The sequence below is a fragment of the Gobio gobio genome (genome assembly GCF_949357685.1).
Source record: "Gobio gobio genome assembly, chromosome: 22".
Lineage (NCBI taxonomy): Eukaryota > Metazoa > Chordata > Actinopteri > Cypriniformes > Gobionidae > Gobio > Gobio gobio.
Genome location: NC_137118.1, coordinates 9,525,591 through 9,551,759, shown reverse-complemented (window position 1 = coordinate 9,551,759; position 26,169 = coordinate 9,525,591). Strand labels below are relative to the sequence as shown.

At 40.3% G+C, this 26,169-nt stretch overlaps 1 protein-coding gene across 1 annotated transcript in view; it reads right to left on the bottom strand.

Moving 5' to 3' along the window:
- The window catches only part of LOC307118544 (short transient receptor potential channel 4-like), a 39,656-nt gene extending 16,594 nt beyond the window's left edge, over window positions 1–23,062 (bottom strand). The window contains exons 1-7 of the mRNA XM_079804193.1: window positions 22,643–23,062; window positions 17,846–18,364; window positions 7,519–7,909; window positions 7,294–7,433; window positions 5,890–6,239; window positions 5,599–5,794; window positions 5,217–5,411 (exon numbers count right to left, since the gene is read on the bottom strand). Of these exons, the coding sequence (XP_079660319.1) occupies window positions 5,217–5,411; window positions 5,599–5,794; window positions 5,890–6,239; window positions 7,294–7,433; window positions 7,519–7,909; window positions 17,846–18,364; window positions 22,643–23,020 (2,169 nt within the window). The 5' untranslated portion in view covers window positions 23,021–23,062. The remainder of the gene's footprint in view (window positions 1–5,216; window positions 5,412–5,598; window positions 5,795–5,889; window positions 6,240–7,293; window positions 7,434–7,518; window positions 7,910–17,845; window positions 18,365–22,642) is intronic.
- Between the last annotated feature and the right edge of the window lie 3,107 nt (window positions 23,063–26,169).

Below are 26,169 nucleotides of genomic sequence, written 5' to 3'. Positions count from 1 at the left end.
CCTGCACCAGGCTGGGGAAGACTGAATCTGCAATAGGTAAGCAGCTTGGTGTGAAGAAATGAACTGTGGGGGCAATTATTAGAAAATGGAGGACATACAAGACCACTGATAAACTCCCTCGAGTTTGGGTCCCTCTCCTTAAGCCAGTACATGTCTGGGCCCGTCTGAAGTTTGCTAGAGAGCATTTGGATGATCCAGAAGAGGATTGGGAGAATGTCATATGGTCAGATGAAACCAAAACAGAACTTTTTGTAAAAAACTCAACTTGTCGTGTTTGGAGGAGAAAGAATGCTGAGTTGCATCCAAAGAACACCATATCTACTGTGAAGCATGGGGGTGGAAACATCATGCTTTGGGGCTGTTTATCTGCAAAGGGACCAGGACGACTGATCCGTGGAAAGGAAAGAATGAATGGGGCCATATATCATGAGATTTTGAGTAAAAACCTCTTTCCATCAGCAAGGGCATTGAAGATGAAACGTGGCTGGGTCTTTCAGCATGACAATGATCCCAAACACACCGCCGGGGCAAAGAAGGAGTGGCTTTGTAAGAAGACAGCCCCAAAACATCACTGCTCTAGAGGAGATCTGTATGGAGGAATGGGCCAAACTACCAGCAACAGTGTGTAAAAACCTTGTGGAGACTTACAGAAAATGTTTGACCTCTGTCATTGCCAACAAAGGGTATATAACAAAGTATTAAGATTAACTTTTGTTATTGACCAAATACCTATTTTCCACCATCATTTGCAAATAAATTCTTTAAAAATCAGACAATGTGCTTTTCTGGATTTTTTTCTTATTCTGTCTCTCATAGTTGAAGTGTACCTATGATGAAAATTACAGGCCTCTCTCGTCTTTTTAAGTTGGAGAACTTGCACAATTGGTGGCTGACTAAATACTTTTTTGCCCCACTGTATTTTGCAACGCGGAAGTAAATACAATGACGTACTTCCTTCTAATGTGTTAGACTTTCGTTAGCCAGTAGGTAAGGAGTGATGTAGTGGGAGCACGCACAAAACACTATCAAACACCGGTCCGTGAAGGTAAATATTTACCACACTCGTGGTGTATAACACAGTGAGAGGATGAAATGAAGAAGTGCCCTGACATGAGGACATTTTCATTTATTTTGTGTTGCCGCTCGGAGACAATAGTATCCAGCTGCAGCCCCGCAGCACACCAGTTTCAGAACACCAGTTACAGAACACCATCCACAGAACCGGAAGTGAGGGGCGGGGCTTAAACAGTCATAGTTGCACTATCCATATATGTAATTTTCTTTTGTTAAATATAAGGTGTTTTCACATGGATTTTGATCGGATCGATGTCTACAATATTTAACAACAATACTTTAAAATAAAGTCACTTTTCTGTTCATATAATATGCATGTCATGATGTACAATGATCAACATTTTAAAACATAGCCTATTGATTATGCTTAAATCAATGAATACAAAGACAGTAGTTTATACTTCATGGAAACAGGCTAAAACTATACAAAGTTTTTATTTAAAAATATTAATAAATGTATAACATGTTGTAAAGTGTTTCTCATTTGACTATATATATATTAGTATTATTTTGTTCACATTCATGTTGTTCCAAATAATACTGACAGAAAATAGCCTATGAGATTTAATGTTAATGGACACAAACACTGTAGTTTATTGTTACTTTAACAATACTACAAATTTTTATTTTTATTTTAAAAATATATTAGGCCTAATACATTTGTAACATGTTATAAAGTGTTTCCCATTTGACTCTATATTCAATCGTATTATTTCGATTGAAAATAATAGACAGAGAATATGACATTTCTATTTTTCAAATGTCAAATAAAAATAACCATTTAATACAAGGCCTTAAAGTGAAACATGTGTTTCTCTGAAAGAAAACAAATAGGACATATATAAAATATTTCGAAAAGAATAGGTTTAAAACTAATTTAAACGGCACATAATAAAAAATAAAAACATGCAAAAAAACTTAAAACACAAAAACTTGTGACTCTTAAGCCCATATCATGGCTATTCTGCAGAAATACTTGAAAAGATGAAAGTCTTTTCATCCCTGAAAACAAAATTAATATGTTTTATTAATTAATAATTATTTAATATTAAGACAAATAATATCTTTTGACAAATGCAAAAAAAGCTTTAATGATTTAAACGTCAAAGACGCGAACAGATTCAAAATTCGTTCACCACCACATGTATCATGACAGAAATATCACACACAACTCAACATATTCTCCTTCGTGCTTCTGTTCACTTCTTACTGGCTTAAATGCATGTTTCTCTTGCATGAAAAGTAACTTTAAAATCCATATGAAAACAACGTGTATGGGTAGCGCCGCTCACTTCCGGTTCTGTGGATGGTGTTCTGAAACTGGTGTGCTGCGGGGCTGCAGCTGGATATATCTCCTCAGAGACAGGTCTTCAGCAGCTCGGTAAACAAACGCCATCTCAGCATATGCTGTGATTTTGGGTTGCTTATAATGTTCATCTGTCAGCGCAATGTGTGTAATTTCACCAGATTTGTAACATAAATCATTTATAAACCTATGCTAACACAGGAGAACACATCAATATGTTTCTAAACATGCAAACTGTTCGTTGCGATTTCAAAATAAATAAACCCTCGCTCTGAGTTTGCATGTTTTGATCAAGCGGCAACCTCCCCCAGTTTCTCTTGAAGCCAATACGGAAGTGACTTAATTAATTGACTGGCTGATAGGGACAGGCTCCAGAAGGGAGCAGAATCTCATTGAGCCCCATGTTAAAATGCCCAACTTTACAGCAGAAAAAAACATGTTTACAGCCTGGTACAAAAAGTGGTTTGGTCTATATGGCTAATTTTGCCCTTCATGGCAACTGTGAGGGGGCTGAATTTTGTATAACTCAATGTTAAACATATGTTTAAATTATATTAGCCTTAAAGGTCTGCATAATTAAGGGCGTGGCCACTTTGAGTGACAGATGGATTGTCGTTTGTCTGCTGTCTGTTAGTCATCATGTCACCTCAGCTCCGCCCACGTCCCGCCTCTTTGCCCATTTTCTTTTATCTGGGAGTGATGCGCGGTGACGCGCTGCCAAGATGACAAAGGCCAGCTCGACCCTACTTTACGCTTCAAAACTGCTCTTCAGAATCCTATGGGTGACGTCACAGACACTACGTCCATATTTTTTACAGTCTATGGTTTTGATCCACATATTCAAGAAAATTGCAGTGAATGAGCATTTCTTTCATAAAGAAGTGTCCAAATATTAATGATCTTCCGTGAGTCTGCCATTAACGAAGTGGAAAGGCAAGGCAAGTTTATTTATATAGCACATGTCATACACAATGGTAATTCAAAGTCCTTTAAATAGGTGTCACATGTCTGTCCTGTCTCGTGTAGCACATGTGGTGTTTTGTTATTTTGGGCCATGTGCTCTTGTCCTTATCCCACCCCTATTGTTATCTAATTATTGGTTAATTTACCCCACCTGTTCCCTCCTGATTATTTGCCCTTTATAAGTCCCCTCGTGTTTGCAGTCTGTTGTCAGATCGTTGTCTTTCGTCTCCTGTTTCCCCGTGTTCCTGCTTGTTCTGGTCCAAGTTGGTTTTTGTTATTCCATGTTTGATTTTTCAATGTTTTGTATTATGTTAATTTTGTTAATAAATTCCATCTTTTCTGCTATTGAGCCCTCATTCCAGTTTTTCCTTGTTTTTTACGTGACAATAGGAGTCAAAATAATCAAAGTAATTACAACAGATGCATACGAAATAAAAAATAATATCAATTACAAGATGTATAGTTTATTGTAAACCTGATGTGCAGCTCTGTAAAGGGACAACAATTATATGATCGATACGTGAGAACAATATATATTTTAATAATCTTTAAGTGCACATAACTATGAAAATATATGAAACGCTTCAAAACAGAGCGGCAACAAAGTGCTTATGCGCATCCCGGGTGCAGAATGATGCGCTTAAAGCAACATGGAATCAGAGGGCGCAGTGCAGCGCGAGTGCACATTGAAAAGTTCACGCCATAAAGAGAAGATGAGTGTTGAGCCCACAAATCCTAGTCTACTATGTAGCCTATATCGGTCCAAACATTCACTGATTATTTGTTTCTTCACAGTTTTAAATTCCGGTAAGTGTGATGCTAATTAATAGTCCTTGTGTTGTCACCTGGGTAGCTCGAGCACAACATCTTTCAGAAACCGCTAGATAAACTCCAGCAAGATAAATTATTTTATCAACATATCAAGTATTATAACGGGAATATATCATATGGAGTGAGCTTTACCGTGCTTCTGACTGTAACCGAACACAGTTTTGCTGAACGGAGAATGACAGAGCAGCGGAGAAAAGATATTCAGCTATGGAATGGCTTTAGATGACTTTGTAGGCTGCTAGCAAATAATACTATGCGAATAATGATTGCTGAAGGATATTGTGACAATATATATTTCTGATGATTATTTAATTATCACGACATGCCTAATCTGAGCAAGTGACTGCCTGTCTTGAGTTTTTTCGACTGACGGAGCGGCCGCCTCGTAATTCTCCTCTATGCAGGAAAACCCCTGCTGAGACTCAACAAGAAAGCAAAAATATATATTTTTAGCAAGGAAAATGACAAAAATAGTAACGCACAGTGACTTGGATAAGTTACTTTAATCTGATTACTGGTTTGGAAATGGTAACGCGTTAGATTACTCGTTACTGGAAAAAAGTAGTCAGATTAGAGTAACGCGTTACTAAGTAACGCGTTACTGGCATCACTGGCCACTGTATATAGATTATGTTCAAAACAAATATCTTGCATGTATTTTTAACACATGAAACAGCTATTATGATACCCCCCGCATGCGCAAAGGACGCTAGTCTTTCAGTAAGCCATATTAAAAGTTAGCTAGCCAGTCAAAACTACACAGTTGTTGCAAAACTACTGATTCACAATACAACATACTATTAGCGGCTAACCGGTAATCTAACACAGTATAGTTCAAAAATGGCGGTACCTGCTCTTTTGTGAAAACTAAGGTGGATATCTTGACAATTGAAATCACCACCTACTTTTGGCCTGCAGAGCAGTTTTTACATTCTAATAAGACTCTCTTGTGTGAAAAACATTTAAACAACATCAGGGACATATGGACTATCCCATGTTTCATATTCATTATCAATAGGAAAAGAGTGTAAATAACTCATACCCCAAGCGATCCAAGCGTCTCAGTTCTTTTTTGGTGTTTAACTTTGAAGCAGTTGCTCTTGATCCATCTGATGAGGTACCACGCTGATTTTGGACTTGGAACGATGTTGAAGGGCGGAGGCAGTGTGCCGCCCTCTTCGAAGTAGCTCATCCAAAGTTTAGTTCTGGCAAACTTCCACTCAATATCAGCATGATCCTGTGGAACCAACCCAAGAGAAGAGCTGAACATGCCAATCAAACAGTAAACTGAAATATATAGTAGAATATTTATACTTTTAAAAGTTCATATTTTTCACCGAAGGGTCATAAAATGAATGAAAGCAAAAAAGGGATGTTAAAGTACCCAAAAGCAGTAAAAACAACGAATAATTTTTAACACTTACAGCAATATGTTGGTAGGAATTATTCATCATAGCAATAAGCATATTAAGAAGCACCACCAGAGAGATTATGTTGTAGGTCCCAAACATTGTGGCTCCAACAAACTCTGTGAACTCGTGATCGTATTTAACATTTGTCACATGTAGTTGAACCAGACCAAATATGGACCAGAACAATGACTGCAGTGTCTCAAACATACTGTAAAAAAAAGAATCAAAAAACATAATATCACTATTTATAGCAAAGCAAGCAAAATGAAGGTTAAATCATCTGAGAAAATTACAGTTCCTCACGTGGTGAACGCATTGTTCTGATCTGGGCAGCGAATACCCTTGCATGTGTTCTGATCTTTGCAGCAAATACCCTTGCATTCGAGTTGGTCTTTTGGGACATCATAATAGAAATACAGTTGATTGAGTCCATTTGCAAAGGCAAGCAGGACCAGGCAGTAAATGAAGAGAAATTTGAGGATGTCCAGAAGCATTCGGCCAAGGGAGATCTGAAGAGGGCCCAGGTGGGAGTTGGCTGTGAAGAGAGAAATCAGTCGTAGGGAGCTAAATATGTTAGCAATGGCGAACAAGGCCTCGCCCACCAAGGTAGGGTGCCACATCTCCCAATTTTCCCTGGACTGGTTGCCAGAGTCCTGCCGAAAGATAAATGTTGTGAATTACAGTATGGCATCGTATTCAACCTCTGGTCATATTCTGTTCTTGCTTCCGAATAAGAAAAGAAAAACATCTTGTCCTAACCAGGAGCAACCCAATATGTTTTCCAGCAACAAGCAATCCAATGAAAGGAGAAATGCTTTAAATGCTCATCAAAAACAAACAATGTTTAATTTAGTTACAGTATGTGGACCATGATTTTTATTTTGTCTATTTTTTTTACATTTGTTACTTATTTGACAAATATACTTTATAGGGTTTATTTTATGGCAGGGGCCATTTGCACTAAGTAAAAGTAGCATATTTTCTTAGCGATAGATGCTATTTTATACGAAGTGTAAAAAGCAACTAGATTCTATTTACACTAAATAACATTTTCTTAGCGATAGATGATATTTACAAATAGTAATTGCAAATAGCTGTAGATGCTATTTACTAAGTGAAAGCATACTAAGTGAAAATAGTGATATATATTCTATTTACACCATGTAAAAGTAGCAGTTCTTTGTAATATGTGCAAATAGTAGCCTAATTAGATGCTATTTATAGTTTATTTTGACAGATACATACTATTTGCACCTCAGTATTGTTGTACATTAAGAGGATGCAATAATTACAGTGTAAATTATTATATTTATTAAAAATATTAAATTGATGCCGCCTTAATGGGAAAATAAAAGCCCTCCCTACCCCTAACCCTACCCAATAAATACTTTTATTATTATTAAACATTTCGTTAGGCACTTTATTTCCACTTTTAGAACATTTTCTTAATTTTTAATGAAAGTAAATGCCTTTCTGATGTGATATATGATGGGAAAAGGGAGACGCTCTACTGACTGCACCACTGCAGACGCTGACACATGTGCGTCTTTTTTAAATCTTGTTTGGGCCAACCAGGCATTGTTAGGCGAAGCTAGTGCGAATAGCACTTGCCAACAAGGCACGCTATTTGCACTTTGTGTTAATAGACACTCCGTTATTTTATATAGGAATAAAATAGGACATTTTAACTTAATTTCAATTTGTTACCTTAAAGTAAGTGACAATCTTCAATGAGATAGTGGCCAGATACAGAGAATTCATGACAAAGTCCATGAGGTTCCACCAGTCGTGAATGTAATCCTGGAAGCCACCGTCCCACATTTGTTTGATCTCGGCCCATACTAAGCCTGTAAAGCAAAATATATTAAAGAAAATGTATCTACATCTGATCAAAATCCAACTGGTCAAATAAAACAGATTTTCACACATTACCTAAAATCCAGGGTAGGATCATCCATTCCACAGAGGTAGCAGTAGGCTTTGAGTGTGAGACTAGCATATCGGTGGTGGTGGTATTATAACTGTTGTTTTGGTTGTGGTAGTGGTCGTCGTCGTGGTCCACACGTTGGGAGGCCAACAGCAGGAGAAAGAGGAAGGTCAGATAAGAAGCAGTGTGGCATATAAACTTGATGAAGGGTTTTCGGATGAAGAGGCCGTAGTGGCTCTTGGGGGCGATCAAGTAGAATAGCGAAAAGAAGGGGAAGAGGAATCCGATGAACATACAGGTGACAGACTTGCTGGCCCAGTGGCGGCGTCTCCAGCCTGGGATGTCATCGTACCAGCGGGATGCGAGCAGCTGCTGACAGTTTGGCTGTGCTACAAACTAACCACAGAATAATGAAAAGAGATTAAATTAACTAATTGAATTAATTAAAGATGCAAAAGCCTCTAAGTCCGTCTGACGTTTTTCTTTAAAATAAGCATTTTTGTCAGGCTTCTATAGGTTTCTGCCTAAGAACTGGTACTTCTGAATGGGCTGAGGCTGTGATTTAGTGGGTTTGAAGTAAAAGTATTTTATGAACATATAATATATGCGGAGAGCATTCACTCAGTATCGTTATCTCATTGTTGACCGAAGTGGCTTTTAGAGGCTTTTGCATCTGAACTCTTCATACAGTAATGTATAGAGTTGCTGAGATTCTGTCTGAACTTTAATTTAATGATTTGCTTGCATTTTCTGGAATGTGCTGTGAAGCAAAATCATTTTCTGCCTTCTATCATGCATGGAGACTGTCATTTTTTGAAGTTGCAAAATAAATGCTCTCTGTGGGAAAACAAAAATAACGGAGCCATGTTCTAATGAGAAACAAGTGCCATTTAAAAAAAGAGCAAACATAAAAGTCACAAAACGGCTTACAGTAACACACTGTTCTTTTCTCTCAGGCTGCTCTCTCTGGTTCTCATCATATCTGGTTTAAATCCCTATATCTTTTCTGCACCTTTTCTGAAACCATCTGGGCTACACATGCAACGCAGCAATCCAAACACTGACTCTTGTGTGAATTAAACATAGATATATGTGATTTTCTTTTTGTGATGTCAAATGGTACTTACAGTTTTTTACAATCGCTATGACATTTTTTTCAAATACTTTACTCTTCAAGAAAAGTACCTAAAATACCTAAACTCTGAACGCAGTTAGCACAACTTCTGTCTGTGTAGGCTATAAACATGTATTGTTTCTTTTACACAACATGCATACAGTTAACTCAAATTTAAAATGCTTGAACTTTTTACACACAAGCTCAACCAAGACCAAAACAATGGATTATACTGCCAAATTTACCAAGTCTTTAACACTGTTTGTCAGAACAGATAACACCATGTTCTAAACCTAACCTTATAGGCTAAAGTCAAGGTAAACAGCTGTTCCCCTTCGAGGGAACTCGCACTGCGTCGTCGAGTGACGACACTCTGGGGAACGCCCACAGCGTTACGCATCTGAAGCATGAATGAAATCAAGCCAATCTGATTGGTGTTGCGTCGTGATGTAGTAGATGACGGCATACCCGGAAGATACAAAAGGAAGCTGATGCAAACACACACTAGCTTTTTTGCTTTTCAGCGAAGCGCTCTGTGTTTTGTCAGTCTTATTTGATGTTGTTTGTCTATCAACGTTGTTCACAAGCAGGGCTCGCGAACCCCGTGGCTGGTCCCGTGTCTGTCGAAAAAAAAAAAAAAGACAGCACGGTTGATCAATCATGGGACTCGCAGATGGGCTGTCAGGGGAACTTGAGAGGATGCTGAGGCATCTTCTCCTTCCCTGTTTGACAGTTCCATTGTTCTCCTTCCCCGTGTGGAAGCCCGCGCTGCGGCTTCTTCCCCCGGGGTGGAGGACCTGATGCGTGAGCTGTCTGATTCTGAGGAATTAGACGTGCTCCGTATCGAGGCTCGCCATTTCCTAGTGCAAGATTCAATCTCGCGTTGCCAAAAAAAAAAAAAAAAAAAAAAAAAAAGGCAGCGCGTAGGTTCGAGTCTGCTAGTAAAGTGATACAACGTGATATGGTGAAAGTGTGATACTGTTGGGTGCGAGGCATGCGGTCAGCACCTGAGGGTGCTGGCTGTTTTCATTGAGAAATATCTCGACGCATACTGCCGTGCGCTTTTCGGGTGTTTCAGCCTCGCGCCTGTTTGACTTTTTTCCCGAGGGATGAAAGCCAATTGTATTATAACGGCTCAAGCCACGTTGCTGAGGCAACGTGTGGTTACGACCCATATAAATACAATAAAACAGTATCGTCTGATGATTAGGGCTGTATTTAATTCTGAGGAATTAAATAATATATGATCTGACTTTGAGGAGTTAGATATTCAGCCTATCATTCGGACCATATTATGGCTGCATTTAATTCTGAGGAATTAAATTAAAGTATTATCTAACGTGAGGAGTTAGATGTATTTTTTATTCAGCATATTATTCAGACTAGGTTGCACGGGTTGGGTGATTAGGATGGCATTTAATTCTGAGGAATTGAGTGTCATGTTATCTGACTTTGATAAGTTAGATACTTTAATCGATCTGTCACCCAAGCGTGTTTGACCTGTCTGGATATTCATCTAAGAGGGAGCCCTCCTGAAGTTGATGTCGTTCTCGCCGCCTGGTGGCCTGCGGGACACATCAGTTTCAGGCGGTTGCTAGGTGCAGTGTCCGCCCTAGTGTTGCGGCCCTGTCGAGCTGCTCCCTTAGATGAGGCCCCTGCTGGCCAGCCCCCTCTCCCGGGTAGGAGCGACCGAGGTCGTTTTCCCCCAGGAGCTCTCGGGAAATCAGTGCTGTGTTCCCGCTGTCAAAGATGCTTCGGGCCTCACTGATTTCCCGTGCACACACGCTGCCTTCGTCGCCTCCAAAGGGACTTGCGACTGGGCAGCGAACGTGTGCGCCCACCGAAAATCGTTCTCGACCGCTCCCTGCCGGTTAGCCGCTTCAGGGGGGTCGGGAACGAGTTTCGGTTGACACCCGAGGCCAGCCTCGGGAGGCTGGTTCCCTTAGTAGATTATCTTGGCGCATGGTCATGCCTTCCGAGTGTATCTACATGGGTCCTGCAGACTGTAGAGCTGGGTTACAGGCTGCAGTTCGGTTCTCCTCCCCCGAGTTTCAACGGGGTGGTCCGGACTGTGGTCGGCCCAGAGCAGGTTCGGGTTATGGAACAAGAAGTACAAGCCCTGTCAGCCAAGGAAGCCATAGAGCGGGTTCCTTTGGCGGACAGGGACTCCGGGTTCTACAGCCGGTACTTCATAGTTCCAAAGAAGGATGGTGGGTTGCGTCCGATTATAGATCTCAGGCTCTTGAATCGGTCTCTGAGGAGATTCAGGTTCAAGATGTTCATAATACCAGCCATCGTAAGTCAGATCCAGTCCGAGGACTGGTTCGTCACGATAGATCTAAAGGACGCATACTTCCATATTTCCATCCTTCCATGTCACAGGAAGTTCCTGAGGTTCGCTTTCGGGGGCGAAGCGTACCAATATCGGGTTCTTCCCTTCGGCCTGGCACTCTCCCCTCGCGGTGGCGGTTCGGCATCGAGATGTCGTTCTGGCCCACATCAGATGCTTGGGGCTGAGACTCAACACGAAGAAGAGCGTGTTGACGCCCTCCCAGCGGACTACGTTCCCTCATCGATGGTCTCCTGAGTGAAGCCGGGCCGCAGCCTCACTGTGAAGCAGTTTCAGAGACTGCTGGGGCTCAGGGCAGCAGCGTCCAAGGTGATACCTTTTGACCTGCTGCACATGAGACCCCTACAGTGGTGGCTGAGGGCCAGGGGGTTTTCCCCGAGGGGAAATCCGTTTCATATGATCAGGGTAACGCGCAAATGCCTTCGTTCCCTCGTCATATGGCGGAAACCTTGGTTCCTGTCCCAAGGACCAGTGCTGGGAGCATCATGTTGCCGGAGAGCCGCTTCAACAGATGCTTCCCTCACTGGTTGGGGCGCGGTCATGGAAGGCCGTTTTGCGAGAGGTCTGTGGGAGACCCGGCATTTCTTCATGGCACATCAACTGCCTGGAGATGCTGGCGGTCTACAAAGCTCTGAGGAGCTTTTACCCGGACCTCCGCGGCCACCATGTCCTGATACGCTCAGACAACACTTCGGTTGTCGCGTATATCTCAATCACCAGGGGGGTTTGAGGTCGCACCCTCTATGCAGACAGGCGCATCAAATCCTCCTGTGGTCCCAGGGGAAGTTATCGTCCCTCAGGGCGATGTACATTCCCGGGGACCAAAATCAGGGAGCAGACATCCTGTCGAGGCAGGGGCTGAGGCCCGGGGAGTGGCGACTCCACCCAGAGGTGGTGGAGGCCATGTGCGAGAGATTTGGCCCAGTGGAAGTGGACCTGTTCGCGTCTCGAGAGACATCCCACTGTCCACTGTGGTTCTCTCTCAAGCATCCAGCTCCGTTAGGGCTGGACGCCATGATGCAGACGTGGCCGAGGCTGCGTCTATACGCATTCCCCCGATCGCTCTGCTCCCAGGAGTTCTGGAGCGGTCCGCCAGGAGGGCATCAGTCTGCTCTTAGTAGCACCCCGGTGGCCCACTCGAGTATGGTTCTCGGACATCATAGCTCTGCTAGACGGCTCTCCGTGGCAGGTTCCTCTGAGGAGGGATCTGCTCTCTCAGGTAGGGGGCACAATATTTCACCCCCGGCCAGAGTTATGGAGCCTCTTGGTCTGGCCCCTGAGGGGGCTCGGTACCTAGAGGCGGGCCTGTCAGCAGAAGTGGTCGAGACCTTACTCAGCTCCAGGGCTCCTTCTACCAGGAGACTGTACAGCCTCAAGTGGAATGTATTTTCCACTTGATGTAGAGAGCGTGAGTCGGATCCAGTTAACTGCCCAGTGGCTTCAGTGCTAGAGTTCCTCCAAGATCGCTTCTCCGCTGGTCTTACCCCGTCCACCCTGAAGGTGAATTGTTCAGGTGTTGATATTCTTTCAGTCACATGACCATATGGTATACAGTAAAAGAGGGCCTCTTTGGGCTTATCTTGTGTGAAAAAAGAACAATATAGAGCAACACAAAGAAAGTAAGAAAAATGTCTGCATGAGGGAGAGGACGATGTACAAGGGCCGGTATCGATGGAGGTATGACCAGGTCCTCAAATCCATTACTGAGGCAATCAGCAAGGGGATCTAGGACTGCCGATACACCCAAGCTACAGTCAAAGCCATTCACTTCATCAAGGAATGTCAATGATACAGCAAAAGAAAAGTAATATTCTGCTGTGCTTCTGTAAAATTACAGTACTTGTAACATACTGCTCCGAGAGACACAGGTAGAAGATCCAAATGCAGCTTTATTGAAAGGGTAATCCACAACCGTAGTCAAAAGTTCAGGCAAGGTCAAAACACAGGCAGGCAGTCCAAACAAACAAACACAACAAGGCAGGGCAAAAGAGTAATCCAAGAACAGACAAACAAGAAACCAGGGAGCACGCTCAGAATTGCAGTTGTTACACTAAACAAGACTTTGCAATGAATGATTGAGATAACCAGGCTTATATTATGGTGAGCTAAACAGGGAAATGAGACGCAGGTGGATATAATCGGGGATGAGTCCGGGCAGAGAGTTAAGGGAAATGTAGTCCTTGATGGAGTGACAGTCCGGGAGGGAGTGCCCTCTGGTGGTAATCATGGGCACTCACACTGGTGAATTGTGACAATACTACATGTGAATAAAGGGCACAATTTTCCACTGCTTGTAAGCATCACTTCTCCATTTTCAGTCATGTTTAAGTAATCACATACATACAGTACTGTACAAACAGTATGCATGAAAAAGTAAAATCTTGCAAGAAGACATATACACTCACCTAAAGGATTATTAGGAACACCATACTAATACTGTGTTTGACCCCCTTTCGCCTTCAGAACTGCCTTAATTCTACGTGGCATTGATTCAACAAGGTGCTGAAAGCATTCTTTAGAAATGTTGGCCCATATTGATAGATAGGATAGCATCTTGCAGTTGATGGAGATTTGTGGGATGCACATCCAGGGCATGAAACTCCCGTTCCACCACATCCCAAAGATGCTCTATTGGGTTGAGATCTGGTCATTTTAGTACAGTGAACTCATTGTCATGTTCAAGAAACCAATTTGAAATGATTCGAGCTTTGTGACATAGTGTATTATCCTGCTGGAAGTGGCCATCAGAGGATGGGTACATGGTGGTCATAAAGGGATGGACATGGTCAGAAACAATGCTCAGGTAGGCCGTGGCATTTAAACGATGCCCAATTGGCACTAAGGGGCCTAAAGTGTGCCAAGGAAACATCCCCCACACCATTACACCACCACAACCAGCCTGCACAGTGGTAACAAGGCATGATGGATCCATGTTCTCATTCTGTTTACGCCAAATTCTGACTCTACCATCTGAAAGTCTCAACAGAAATCAAGACTCATCAGACCAGGCAACATTTTTCCAGTCTTCAACTGTCCAATTTTGGCAAGCTCGTGCAAATTGTAGCCTCTTTTTCCTATTTGTAGTGGAGATGAGTGGTACCCGGTGGGGTCTTCTGCTGTTGTAGCCCATCCGCCTCAAGGTTGTGCGTGTTGTGGCTTCACAAATGCTTTGCTGCATACCTCGGTTGTAACGAGTGGTTATTTCAGTCAAAGTTGCTCTTCTATCAGCTTGAATCAGTCGGCTCATTCTCCTCTGACCTCTAGCATCAACAAGGCATTTTCGCCCACAGGACTGCCCCATACTGGTTTTCCCTTTTCACACCATTCTTTGTAAACCCTAGAAATGGTTGTGCGTGAAAATCCCAGTAACTGAGCAGATTGTGAAATACTCAGACCGGCCCGTCTGGCACCAACAACCATGCCACGCTCAAAATTGCTTAAATCACCTTTCTTTTCCATTCTGACATTCAGTTTGGAGTTCAGGAGATAGTCTTGACCAGGACCACACCCCTAAATGCATTGAAGCAACTGCCATGTGATTGGTTGATTAGATAATTGCATTAATGAGAAATTGAACAGGTGTTCCTAATAATCCTTTAGGTGAGTGTATATCAACACATAGAAACCTTTTAACCCCCTCGAGTCGGCGGTCGCACCGGCGCCATCGACTTGCTTTTTTTCTTATCAGTGCCAAAGAGACTCAAATAACTTTTTTATCATTCAGGCAAGTATTATACATCATTATAGTCTGTTAAGTTTCTATTTTTGTTTTGTGTACAGTCACAATAAAAACAAAATATTGTGCTTTTTGCTAAATAAAGAAAACAAACATCATGCACAATCTGCAGCCTCTCTGTCAAAGACCTTCATTCAGATAGTCTTCAGAAAAGGAACTCTAGCATAGTGAACACTTGTCTCACAAACATGAGACATATGTCTAAAGAAACGCTGAAATGTCAGGTTTTAAATAATGTAAACCAAATCGAAAACAAATATTCTGTGGTTATGTAATCTGTTTGAAAAGAGAGAGGTGTCAGTCGTTCGCGAGCCTCTTCATTATCCGCTAATGCGACCACACCCATGGAGCGTGCAATTTAAATACTGAAGCGATCATGCATCAACGCCCACACAACAACTCAAACAAACACATCAAGTGAAGCGCTACACTTCAGCTACATCGTTTTGAGACGCGTTGAGGAATAATCCTGGAATAATTCACCGATCATGAAAAGCTGTTCATTTCTTAGAGCAACGGATTCAGCCGCTGATTGCAAGGTAGGCTAAGTTTATTCTGTTAGCATCTGTGAATATTAAACGCAAAAAGACAGTTTAAATATGAATCCTGCAGCAACATAAAATGTCATAGACACAAGACTGTTTAGACAAGATTTATTTGGCCTGTTTTGGACAGATTATAACGTGTTTATTGTAAAAGAGCTATGTGTCACATCAATAAAGCTTTTATTTGCAAATGTCTGCTCGGATGCTATAAATATAGTTCCAGTCAAATGTATTTTGCTTCATATTGATGTTTAAATATTTATAGCCAAACTCTATCAAAGTTTGTCAGAAATGATTCTGGAGTTTTGTTTTGTAGAAGGTGAATTTTTTTTGTTTTGTATAAAGTGAATTGCTATCTTTAAAGTGAATTTCGTTTTGTATAAATTGTATCTTAATTTTAATTATTTATTGTTACATTTTTTAGCATGAGACTACTTTCAAAAACATAAAAAATAGTACACTGCAAAAAAATGCTCTTAGTAATTTTTGTCTTGTTTCTAGTCTAAATATCTTAATAACATTCTTAAATCAAGATGCATTTACTAGATAAGTAAAATGTTCAACTAAATAAGAAGAGCATTTTTTGCAGTGTCAAATCTTTTGATCATTTAAAATATAATAGGCCTTTGTTGACTACATTCTAAATAAACTACAAAATATATTTCCTTTGTCCTTTTGCTCTCTCAGTCACATACCTGAAGCTCATTCATTATGCAGGTCATTATGCGGGCTATTAAGCGTTATTTTGTCCTCTAAATGTGATACCCAGCATTATTCATTATCTTTCACGCCTCCTCGCATACTGCCTTTGTAAAGAAAAAGTGACTTACAAATTGTAAATGAATATATTGTTTTATGTGAATAAGTTGGCTCAATGATTCTCACATCAAAGCCATATGTCTAACCAAGTTGTGTTCCAAATTTGAAGTTGATATCACAAAAATTGAAGTCCCCATGAGATTTTGTTTAGGCGCAATACCAAAAATAGCCACCGGGTGTCATCCACATTCCATTGATTGTTTTTTTGATGCAGTTTCCTGTAAATTTCTGTCCAAATATCACTTCCATCACAAAACAATCACCAAATATGGAACCTTGAGACTTGAGATATGTGTTTTGTCAAGATTAGAAAAGATTTTGATTATAAAGTAGTTCAAATACATTTTGTAATACGAAACATGACGCCACCCACTAGGGAAGGAGCCCGCTAGAAGAATTTAGAGTACCGTTTCCATGGTAACGCAACATCTGATTTCAAAATGGTTTTCACAGGATAAATTTTGAGTTTGTAAGCTTTCAAATTATACCTAATTTATGATAATTACTAAAATATATGATACGAAAAAAGGCGATCAAAAAAAAGAGCGCCAGGCTTCCTGCCTGCGGAACGGTGACAGTTAAGGGGTTAAAGCAAAAACTTTAGCCAACAACACCCATTAGTCAAACGTCTTGTGGACACATATCTATTGTGTGTTTTGAGACCTTAATTTTAAAACCATTTTTTTTTCAAAAAACATGCTTAAACATTTTTCTCTCAAAAATACAAGCATGTACTTACTGTCACGGGTTGGGGTACACAGGAACAGACTGAAGACTCCAAAGCTCTGAATGCAAACTTTAATAATGCTTCTTAGAAACCAAAACAGGCAATGCAGGGAAACACTCCAACATAACATAACAGGTATACATAACGATGACTAGACAAAGACACAAAGACACAGCTGGGACAAATTAACTAATGAGGGTAATCATGGAAACAGAAATGGCAGGAAAAAGAACAAAGGAACATGTGACAAATCAAAACACAAGCAAAATGGACTAAACACGTGACATACATGTTGTTCACAACTTATGGTAGCCCAGTTTGTGCTGAATACAGTTTTGCCATTAATGTGTTTATAAGCAACTGAAAAAAGCACAAATGTAAGAGCATGTCAAAACTTCTAAAGGGCCCAAACAACTCAGACTTCTAGGGGTTAAACAGAAAGAGTTTGTAATGTTTAATCTGGACAGAGGGGGGCAACATAGATCCACAAAATGTTGCAGCCACTCTGTGAAATCCCTCTGGTGTGGGCAACTCTGGCCCTCGAGATGCACTTTCCATCAGAGTTTAGCTCCAGTCCTAATCAAACACACCTGTACAAGCCAATCAAGGTCTTCAGGATTACTAGAAAGCTACAAGCAAGTTTGTTTGATCAGGTTTGCAGCTTCATTCTACAGTGAAGTGGATTTTGAGGGCCAGAGTTTCCCAGCCCTGCTCTAGAGGAAATAAAAACACAACCTACCATCTAGAGGTGAAAATATTCTGCTCAGCTTAAAAGAGACGCAAATACGCACAACACCACCTGAAATGATCCACAATGTGTAAAATACACCACATTGCTAAATCAACAGGGCAGCCATCTAAATATAATCCCTGACTACTGAAAGAAACAGCTGAACACCTGTGAACCTTTGTAATACGCTTGAGTGCTGTTCCAATCTGGAGTGATTATTTTGCGCTTCTGCTAGTGATCTAGCAGCATTTGAGGATTGCTTTCTTGTTGTCACAGGACCATTGCTGACATTTTTAGAGCAAATATCTCACCTCTTTCTGATGGTACTTGATAGCCAGTTTCAGCCTGGCTAGATCATTATTCCCTTCATCCTCCAGGAGTTTTATATCATCCTTGTAGTTCAGAATCAGCTCGAGCTCTCTGGAGCTGCGCGTTTGATCGAGCAGATCTTTGGCGAACTGCTTGCACTGCTGGGAAAGCTCTTCGTACTCTGACTTGAATTCATTCTCCACCTTGCTGAGCTCCTGGAGCTCCCAGCTGAGCTGAAAGGCCGTTAGGAAGGGGTCCTCACAGGAGATGGCGACTAGCGAGGGACTGGCCAGGGCCCGGTAGATGTTGAGACGGGATCGGGAATGTCTCAGGCTGTCCACGTCTGAGCCGGACACGCATTCCATGCAGTTGCAACGCACCTGGTGGGGCTGGGGCACGGACACCCCCTTCTGAACCAGCATCTTGATGATCTCATAGTTGTTGGTGTGCGCAGCCAAAATAATGGGCGTTATGTCAGGGGTAAAATCGGAGAACTGTTTATCCAACAGGATAGGAGGCACCTAGAAAAGAGAGAAATCAGGGCTATCCAGCACTGTCCAATGCAAAAAGACATTTTTGGTAACACTTTATTTTAAGGTGTCATTGTTACAATGTAATTATATTTTTAAGTACTGAGTAATATTTATTAACTATGTATATGGTTAGGGTAGAATTAGGGTTTGGTTGAGTGTTAGCTGCATGTAATTATGCATAATTTGCTGTTATTACTACACGTAACGGTAACACTTTATTCTACAGTGTCCTTGTTACATGTTACATATACTTACCATAGTAATAACAGTAAATTATGCATAATTACATGCAACTAACCCTCAACCAAACCCTAATCCTACCCTACCTAACAGTAAGTACACGTAGTTAATTAATATTACTCAGTACTTAAGTATAATTACACTGTAACAATGACACCTTAAAATAAAGTGTAACTCATGTAACATATGTAACAAGGACACTGTAAAATAAAATTTAATTTAATTACATATGTTACATGCAGTTATTATAGTAATAATGATAAATTATGCATAATTACATGCAACTAACCCTAATCCTAACCCTATAGTGAGTACATGTAGTTACTTAAAGGGGTCATGAACTGCGTTTTTTTTTTTCTCCTGGGGTGCACTTATAATGTTAGAATGCTTTTTACATCAAACAATGTCATAATTTATAAATAAAAGGCATTTTAGCCTTCTTCACCGAACACTCAGTTTTAAGGGGCGTGTCCGCTGTGAGAGTTCAGTGTAAACACCCACTGCTGTGATTGGCTAACGTCTTTGCATTTGAAATAGTATTACTCCCTCTTTTAGCTGGTTTTTACAATTACAGCTCCCATGGTTAACTAATCGAATGCTTTCATCTTCACTTAACAGTGAAAACGTGATATAGTTAAGAGATTCGTTGAGTCACTGATAAACTCTCGCTGTTTGATTGACTGCTCCAGCGCGTGCTGCTCAAATGATTTTAAAGGGAGCTTTCTTTGATCGCTTTCTTTATAGAATTTAATCACCGTTAAATAACAGATTATTTTCATCCCACTAAGAAAAACAACGCAAGTTGATATTTAGTCACTGGTCTGATTTACTGACACTTACTGACTACATGAATCATCACATTTCAGATCAGGCATTAGAATGAACACAGTTACTTACATGTTGCATTACTGTTGAACCCAGTCACTGCACAATATTTTGTAAACCTCAACAGCATGTTTATTGCTTTGTAGCTCGAAGGTTTAACACTAGGCCTATGTTACATGCGCAAATCGGTGGGTGGGGCTAAACAGGGGATGAAGTAGGCATTGATCTTCTTCTGCTGAGGCGGTGCTTGCCTCCCTTTGACGTCATAGATCCCCACTTTGAAAAACCTGTCGTTTGCTGGGCCTGGTGTCTATAAAAGCTTTTCTTTGACTAACAAGGAAGTTTTCAGCTCTGAAACTTACAGGATTTTCTTATATTATCATGACCTTTTATATATCAAAAGCTCAAGGGAAAGTTGAATAAATGTCTTTACTGTCACTTTTGATCAATTTCAAAATGCGTCCTTGCTGAATAAAAGTATTCATTTCTTTAAAAAATTAAAAATCGTACTGACCCCAAACTTTTGAATGGCAGTGTAGCTGTATCTGTAATAATTAATAAATACATTTTTTTAGCGGTATTATTATATTACTGTTAACTCATACTCATGAGATGATTTCCGTATAACATAGTTAGCCACAGTTAAATACACAGGGTAAAATTGAGGGGAAATGAGTGAATTTGGACACTATTGTGCATCGTGTATGACACTACATACATGTTGTATCATGATGCATACATTTGAAATCCAAGCTTTTTAAACAAGTTTTAAAAAAATCCAATTTTAATTGGGTTGCAAACCTCCTACAAATGTGATCTGGATCAGATTAATTAAAATTTAATTTGTTTTTGTTTTGCTGTTTAGACTACATGAAAAAATGCATTTGAGTGGGATACACCAAAAGAAACATCTTTTTTGCTGCCTGTCTGAACAAAGCCTTTGAGTTGCTCAATGTGTGACAGATTAAAAATGAACATGTGTATTTTAAAAATGCATAATTCTGTGTACACTGTAATAAAATGATAAGTTAGACGATTGATTGCTCTGGTCTGCGCGAACACTAGGGGGAGAGCTTGCGGGATTTTTCCATTCTACATAAAGCTTGCAGTGGAGAAACAGTGCAAGTTATCTGTGATTCTAATATTCTCCTAGCCTGACAAGCCAGACCCACATCAAGATGTTGGGTCTGGGAACTCACCATTGGCAGGGCTCAATCCGAGGGGCGGAATAAACGGTTGTCTTTCAAATTCCCTCTGCACGCAAAAGGATAGCGCTACAACCAACCAGAGCAATGAAGAAGGTGAAGCGGAGCTAGTTGATAGATTAAACTTTCACCGTATCCGGTCGACAAAACTCCGAACACATCTTCCTTTCTTAAAAATGACTTCAGTGGCGTTCTTTGTTCTTTTCTCAAAGAAAAGCTTAACTCCAAGTCTTCCAGAGTCGCGGCCAAAGCCGATTCGAAAGACCGCTGTTTGCCATCTTCTTTGTTTACAAGAAGCACGCGGAACTGCCGCAACTCTGCCGTCATTATGTTAAGCCCACCCACCGACTCTATACACAATGTGATTGGCCTGACCAGAGTTTGGTTTATCCAGCTCGCAAGCGAACGGAGAGTTGCTAGATGACCCTGGCTGCAAATTAGATTTGCTGCCGCTAGTGGTTTATATTCTCCCCTTTTCTGGTATGAACTATAAAATACTTTTAAATGATGTTATAATATATGCTTAAGAGTATGCAGTATTATATTGATTGTTTGTTTGAAATGTTGAAACGATTAACGTTAGTTAGTTCAGAAATGCGCAAGCTCAGGACTCGTTGGTGAGCAAATTGGAAATGGAGTTAGGCCTATATAATGGTGCGAGGCTTGAGTATGTTCGATATTTCGTATTATTTTGGATATATTTGTGTATTTAATGTGTAATCTGTTGACTTGCTGAACAAAAGTGAAAATATGGGGAATGAAAAGTGAATTGAGAAGGTCAGATGTATTTTCAGATAAAATAACTAGCTGAAATAGTACATTTACGTGCTTAGGACTGATTTGCCATATAGGACCCCACTTTATATTAGGTGGCCCTAAGTACTATGTACTTACATCAAAAAATAAGAACAATGTACTGTGTTCAAACTGTATTGCAAAAAACCTTTTGCTGATATTGAGGTGGGATACGGGTAGGGTTAGGGACAGGTGTGGTGGTATGGGTAAGTTTAAGGGTAGGGTTGGGTGTAAGGAAAGTGTCAACAGTGTAACTACAAATGTAAGCACAGAAATTAATTACAGACATAATTACATGCAGGTATTTTTTTAAATGTAAGTACAATGTAAAAACATATATGTACACAATAAGTACATTGTATCAAATTATTAATTAAAATGTTAGTACATAGTAATTAAGGCCACCTAAAATAAAGTGGGTCCCCATATAGTTAATATGCATCTATGACTAAAAAGAGAAAGATTTAAAAGAGTTGATCCTCAGCTAATTGTAAAATGCCTTAAAAATGCTTTATTGTATTTCGTGTATACTTTGTATTGTGTTATGGTTTTCAAATAGCCTATTATAAAGAAGTGTACTCGTTTAATTAAATATGTGTACGGTACAAATTGTTGAATGTATTTTAAGAAAGATGTCAGTATGAGGTTAATTTGAAAAAACTGTTCAATGTCAATTATTACAAAAGATTCTACATAAAGCTTGCAGTGGAGAAACAGCGCGAGTTTTCTGTGATTCTAATATTCTACCCTTTTCAGGGGTACAACAAATGCATGATTCAATTCTGTGCTTTCCCACAATTTGCTACAGTGTGTGGCGATCAGCTGCAATACAGTGAGAAGGATAATGCAAGCCATCTTTATGTAAAAGGACTACTAATACTATTAAAACTAATTCTACTTTCAAAACTTTTAATTAAACAGCCATGTCTACAGGGAAAAAACAACCCTTTTCTGAGAGGATTAGTGCATCGCCGGGTTCCAGGTATCACTGCGACATGGTCTGGAAAACTATTTGAAATGTCTGAAACAGTTTGGACATAATCTGCACATTTACAGTCGCTTCACAAAAGAAAGGATTACCAAGGCAACTGGGAATTCCTGCATGTGTAAGGAGGACTCAAGAGATGCTACAGTAGGAGAGACATCAAATCATTTCGGAATGGAAACTCTGAAATAAATTAGTAAGCAATTGCCATCTTACCTGCATGCCCCTGCTGGGCTTTTTATGGTTCAGAAGCAACTCCACAGCCCCCACCACCTCCTTTCGTATGGCGTGTAAGAGCGCATCTCCCACATACACGCCAAAGCTGAGCAGCAACTGGACGATTTCCAGGTTCTCATTCTCAAGGGCAATTAACAGAGCCGTCCGTCCCAGAGGGTCGATGCAGTTGATGTTGATTTTGAAGTAGATCTCGGCTTCTATCAGCGATTGTTTGACGCTGACATAGTCCCCTTTCTCCACAGCGCACAGGTAGGCCTTCTCCAGCGGTGACAGCTCCGACTCAGCTCGAACTATCCGCAGCGGGATTCGGTCCCTGTTCAAGAAGTTATCCGTTCTGGAAAGGTAGAGCTGTGACATTGCTGCTATGCCTTCATGTAAGACGACTAGGCATGGAGAGAGATGGAAACAGATAGAACCAGTATAGACAATGAAGAGATGCTGGTAAATGAGAGTAGGAATCATGCATTACAGAGGAAATGGCTTTAAGCTTTGTTAACCATCATCTCCACACCCAACATCCCATTAGCATGACACTCAGCCCTCATTTGTGTGGTTTTCTATTGACTCTGAGGTTATGAGGAGGTTATTAGATTTAGGCGTTTTGTTGAAGGCGACAGTGAAAACTTCAGATATAAGCTCTTAATGGAGTTTAGAAAGCACATACTATAAATTATGCCATAAATGAATACCATAGACTGATGTTTATAAGGAACTCGATACCTTCAAAATGTATCATTAATGTTAATCAATAAAACGATTGCTGGGAACCTGTTGACATATCCAAACCGTTTATCAGGCATCTCGTATTCAAATGTTGGGATCAGTTTTGCTTTCTCTCACCGCACAAATGATATCTGAAAAACTGCCCTCTCATTTGGATCAGAGTAGATAATAATAGAGTGTGGTTAATACAAGCTCAAGATATTTTCACGTTTTATTCTACAACATGAAATACATCAGTAAAAATACCCCCTTGTGATTTTTTTAAGCTTCACTTGTCTTGAAAAGGCAGTCTAAACGTATCTACTCACTTGTCTGTTTTAACAGCCTCACTGTGTTTATGAATTTTGAAGCCTAATACAGTCACAAGATTTAGAATATAAATGAACTACACCACTTTCGTATGACATCAATGCCATTAACTCTAAGCTTCTGGCTTGCAGAATAGTTAGAATAGTTTGCAAGAGCATGATTATAAACACAGTGAGGCTGTTAAAACAGACTAGTGAGTAGATACGTTTAGACTACCTTTTCAAGACAAGTGAAGCTTAAAAGAAATCACAAGGGGGTATTAATACTGATGTATTTCATGTTGTAGAATAAAACGTGAAAATATCTTGACAACATTTGAATACGAGATGCCTGATAAACGATTTGGATATGTCAACAGGTTCCCAGCAGTCATTTTATTGATTAACATTAATGATACATTTTCGAAGGTATCGAGTTGCTTTCACAGGAACTAAGGGGCCAAGCCCAACTGCGCACCAGTGCACAAAGCAAGGTCCATAAAGATGTCTAGCAATTCATAATGTAATAACTGCACATAAATAATAAGTATTACATTATCATAATAAAATGTTCATCATGTAATAATTTTCTTAAAATGTCATACAATCTTTTGTTCATTATGTAATAACAATTTGTACATTATGAGAAAATTATTTCTTAAAAAACATGTCAGATTTTCATTATGAGCCGTAATTCAATCAGCATAACAGTGTCATTCAAATGCATAGATGCTAATCCAATCACTCAAGCAGTAATGCTCTAAGCTTGTCATGGTAAATAGTCAGGAAGTGCATAAAGACAAAATATTAATGTCTCAAACACTTACACGGTCTGACGTAATCTCCTTAGAATTTCCTCAAGTTTACTTCAAAATGTAAAACACAAATATAGATACCTTAAATGCTAAATACAATGTACTTTCTTAAATTTGTAATCCAACAATCCCCCCTTTGGGAGTTCTAATAACTCTCATATTACAATTTTAAACCTTCATCAGTCCATTCTATAGCTTATGTTTTTTAGCATAAGCCCCATCGTCTAGTCATGTAACTTGGAAAAAGTTACAGGCACATATCACTTGCTCTGTTTTGATTGTCTGTAGTGACGAATGACATACTGACAGAGAAACACACATGCCACTAGGGTCCGTGTAGTTCATTACGGGTAATATTCTTTTTATGGTTGGACCAGTCATGTTCTCGTGCGAGGTGTGAGTCATTTGTTGAATGAAACACTTGATACTGTGGACGCATACGTAGAATGCCAGTAGGAGAAACAACAGCAGAATTGCTATCTCTTTAATCCCCAGCCAGGGTTTACCAATCAAGTTTCCGAACCATGAAGAATTGTCTTCAGTCATCTGGTGTAATTTTGTTGAAAGATCAAGAATGTTTTGTTGGATTTTGTTCAAATTCTCTGTTGGATCCATTAACCCAGTGCAGCATTCAGGTCCGATAAAGGTGCAGGCTCCCCCTTGCGTTGCAAGAATGTAATCCAAGGCCACTCGGTTCTGTAAGATCATTATCTTGTGTGAAGCTAGAGTGGCTGTGATGTTACCCAGGGCCAAAGCCGTATTGCTAGCCAATTTCTGTACAGAATTCGACAGGCTTCTGATTTGATCGAGAGCCTGCATAACACCATATGATGGGATTAAGGCTCCAAGGGTTCTTGACCACCACGTTTGAACACAAGTGAGTCCTGGAATGCAGCCATCTTTGTTGGTAGAAGGAGCTGAATTATGTAACTGTGGAGAGCTTGGGGTGGAGTGTGTATTTTCTCTGATAGCTGGCAGAACATACACCAGGGTGCACCTGCCGTTGAATTGGCTAGGTAGGATGCTGTAGACAGCAGTTCCACATAACCAAAAAGTACCAGTTGGTGGAGGAATCATACACAACTGATTTATTGCAAAACATTTCGGTAGGGATGGGTTCCTGGAGAAACACTCGTTTAAAACTTTTTCCTGTTTCATTTCTGTAGTAGTGACGTACACATGGGACTCATCTGTTCCTCTTTTAATCACAAAACTGCAACGTTCACAAGGAATTTCACCCAGTGTAGTCGATGCTGGAGCATAATTTTCTATGCACTAGTGGAACATCATTGGCAGGAGTAGATCTGTCATGATGGGAGTAGCTGAAGTTAGGTTGCAGGATGGAAGTTCAGGAATGCAACACTGAGAAACTGGAGGCATGGTTACATTGTGACATGTATCCTTGTTGAATAATCAACTGGTATGATGATCGAATAAGATACACGTGTCACATTTGGAGATAGGGTGTGCAACCCAAGGGATTACGGCTCCTACTGAAGGTGCATGTGGCATGCAAACGTTCTTTCCAGCAAACACAGCATTTCTTGACATATTCATCAGCTCTAAGAATATGTTGTTTCTGGGGTCTACACTTTGCGCTATGTCCATGATGGTTAGTATTAAGGCAATCTTGATCATATTGCTGGATGACTGAAGTTCCCGTAGATGTGTCTCTGCGTTG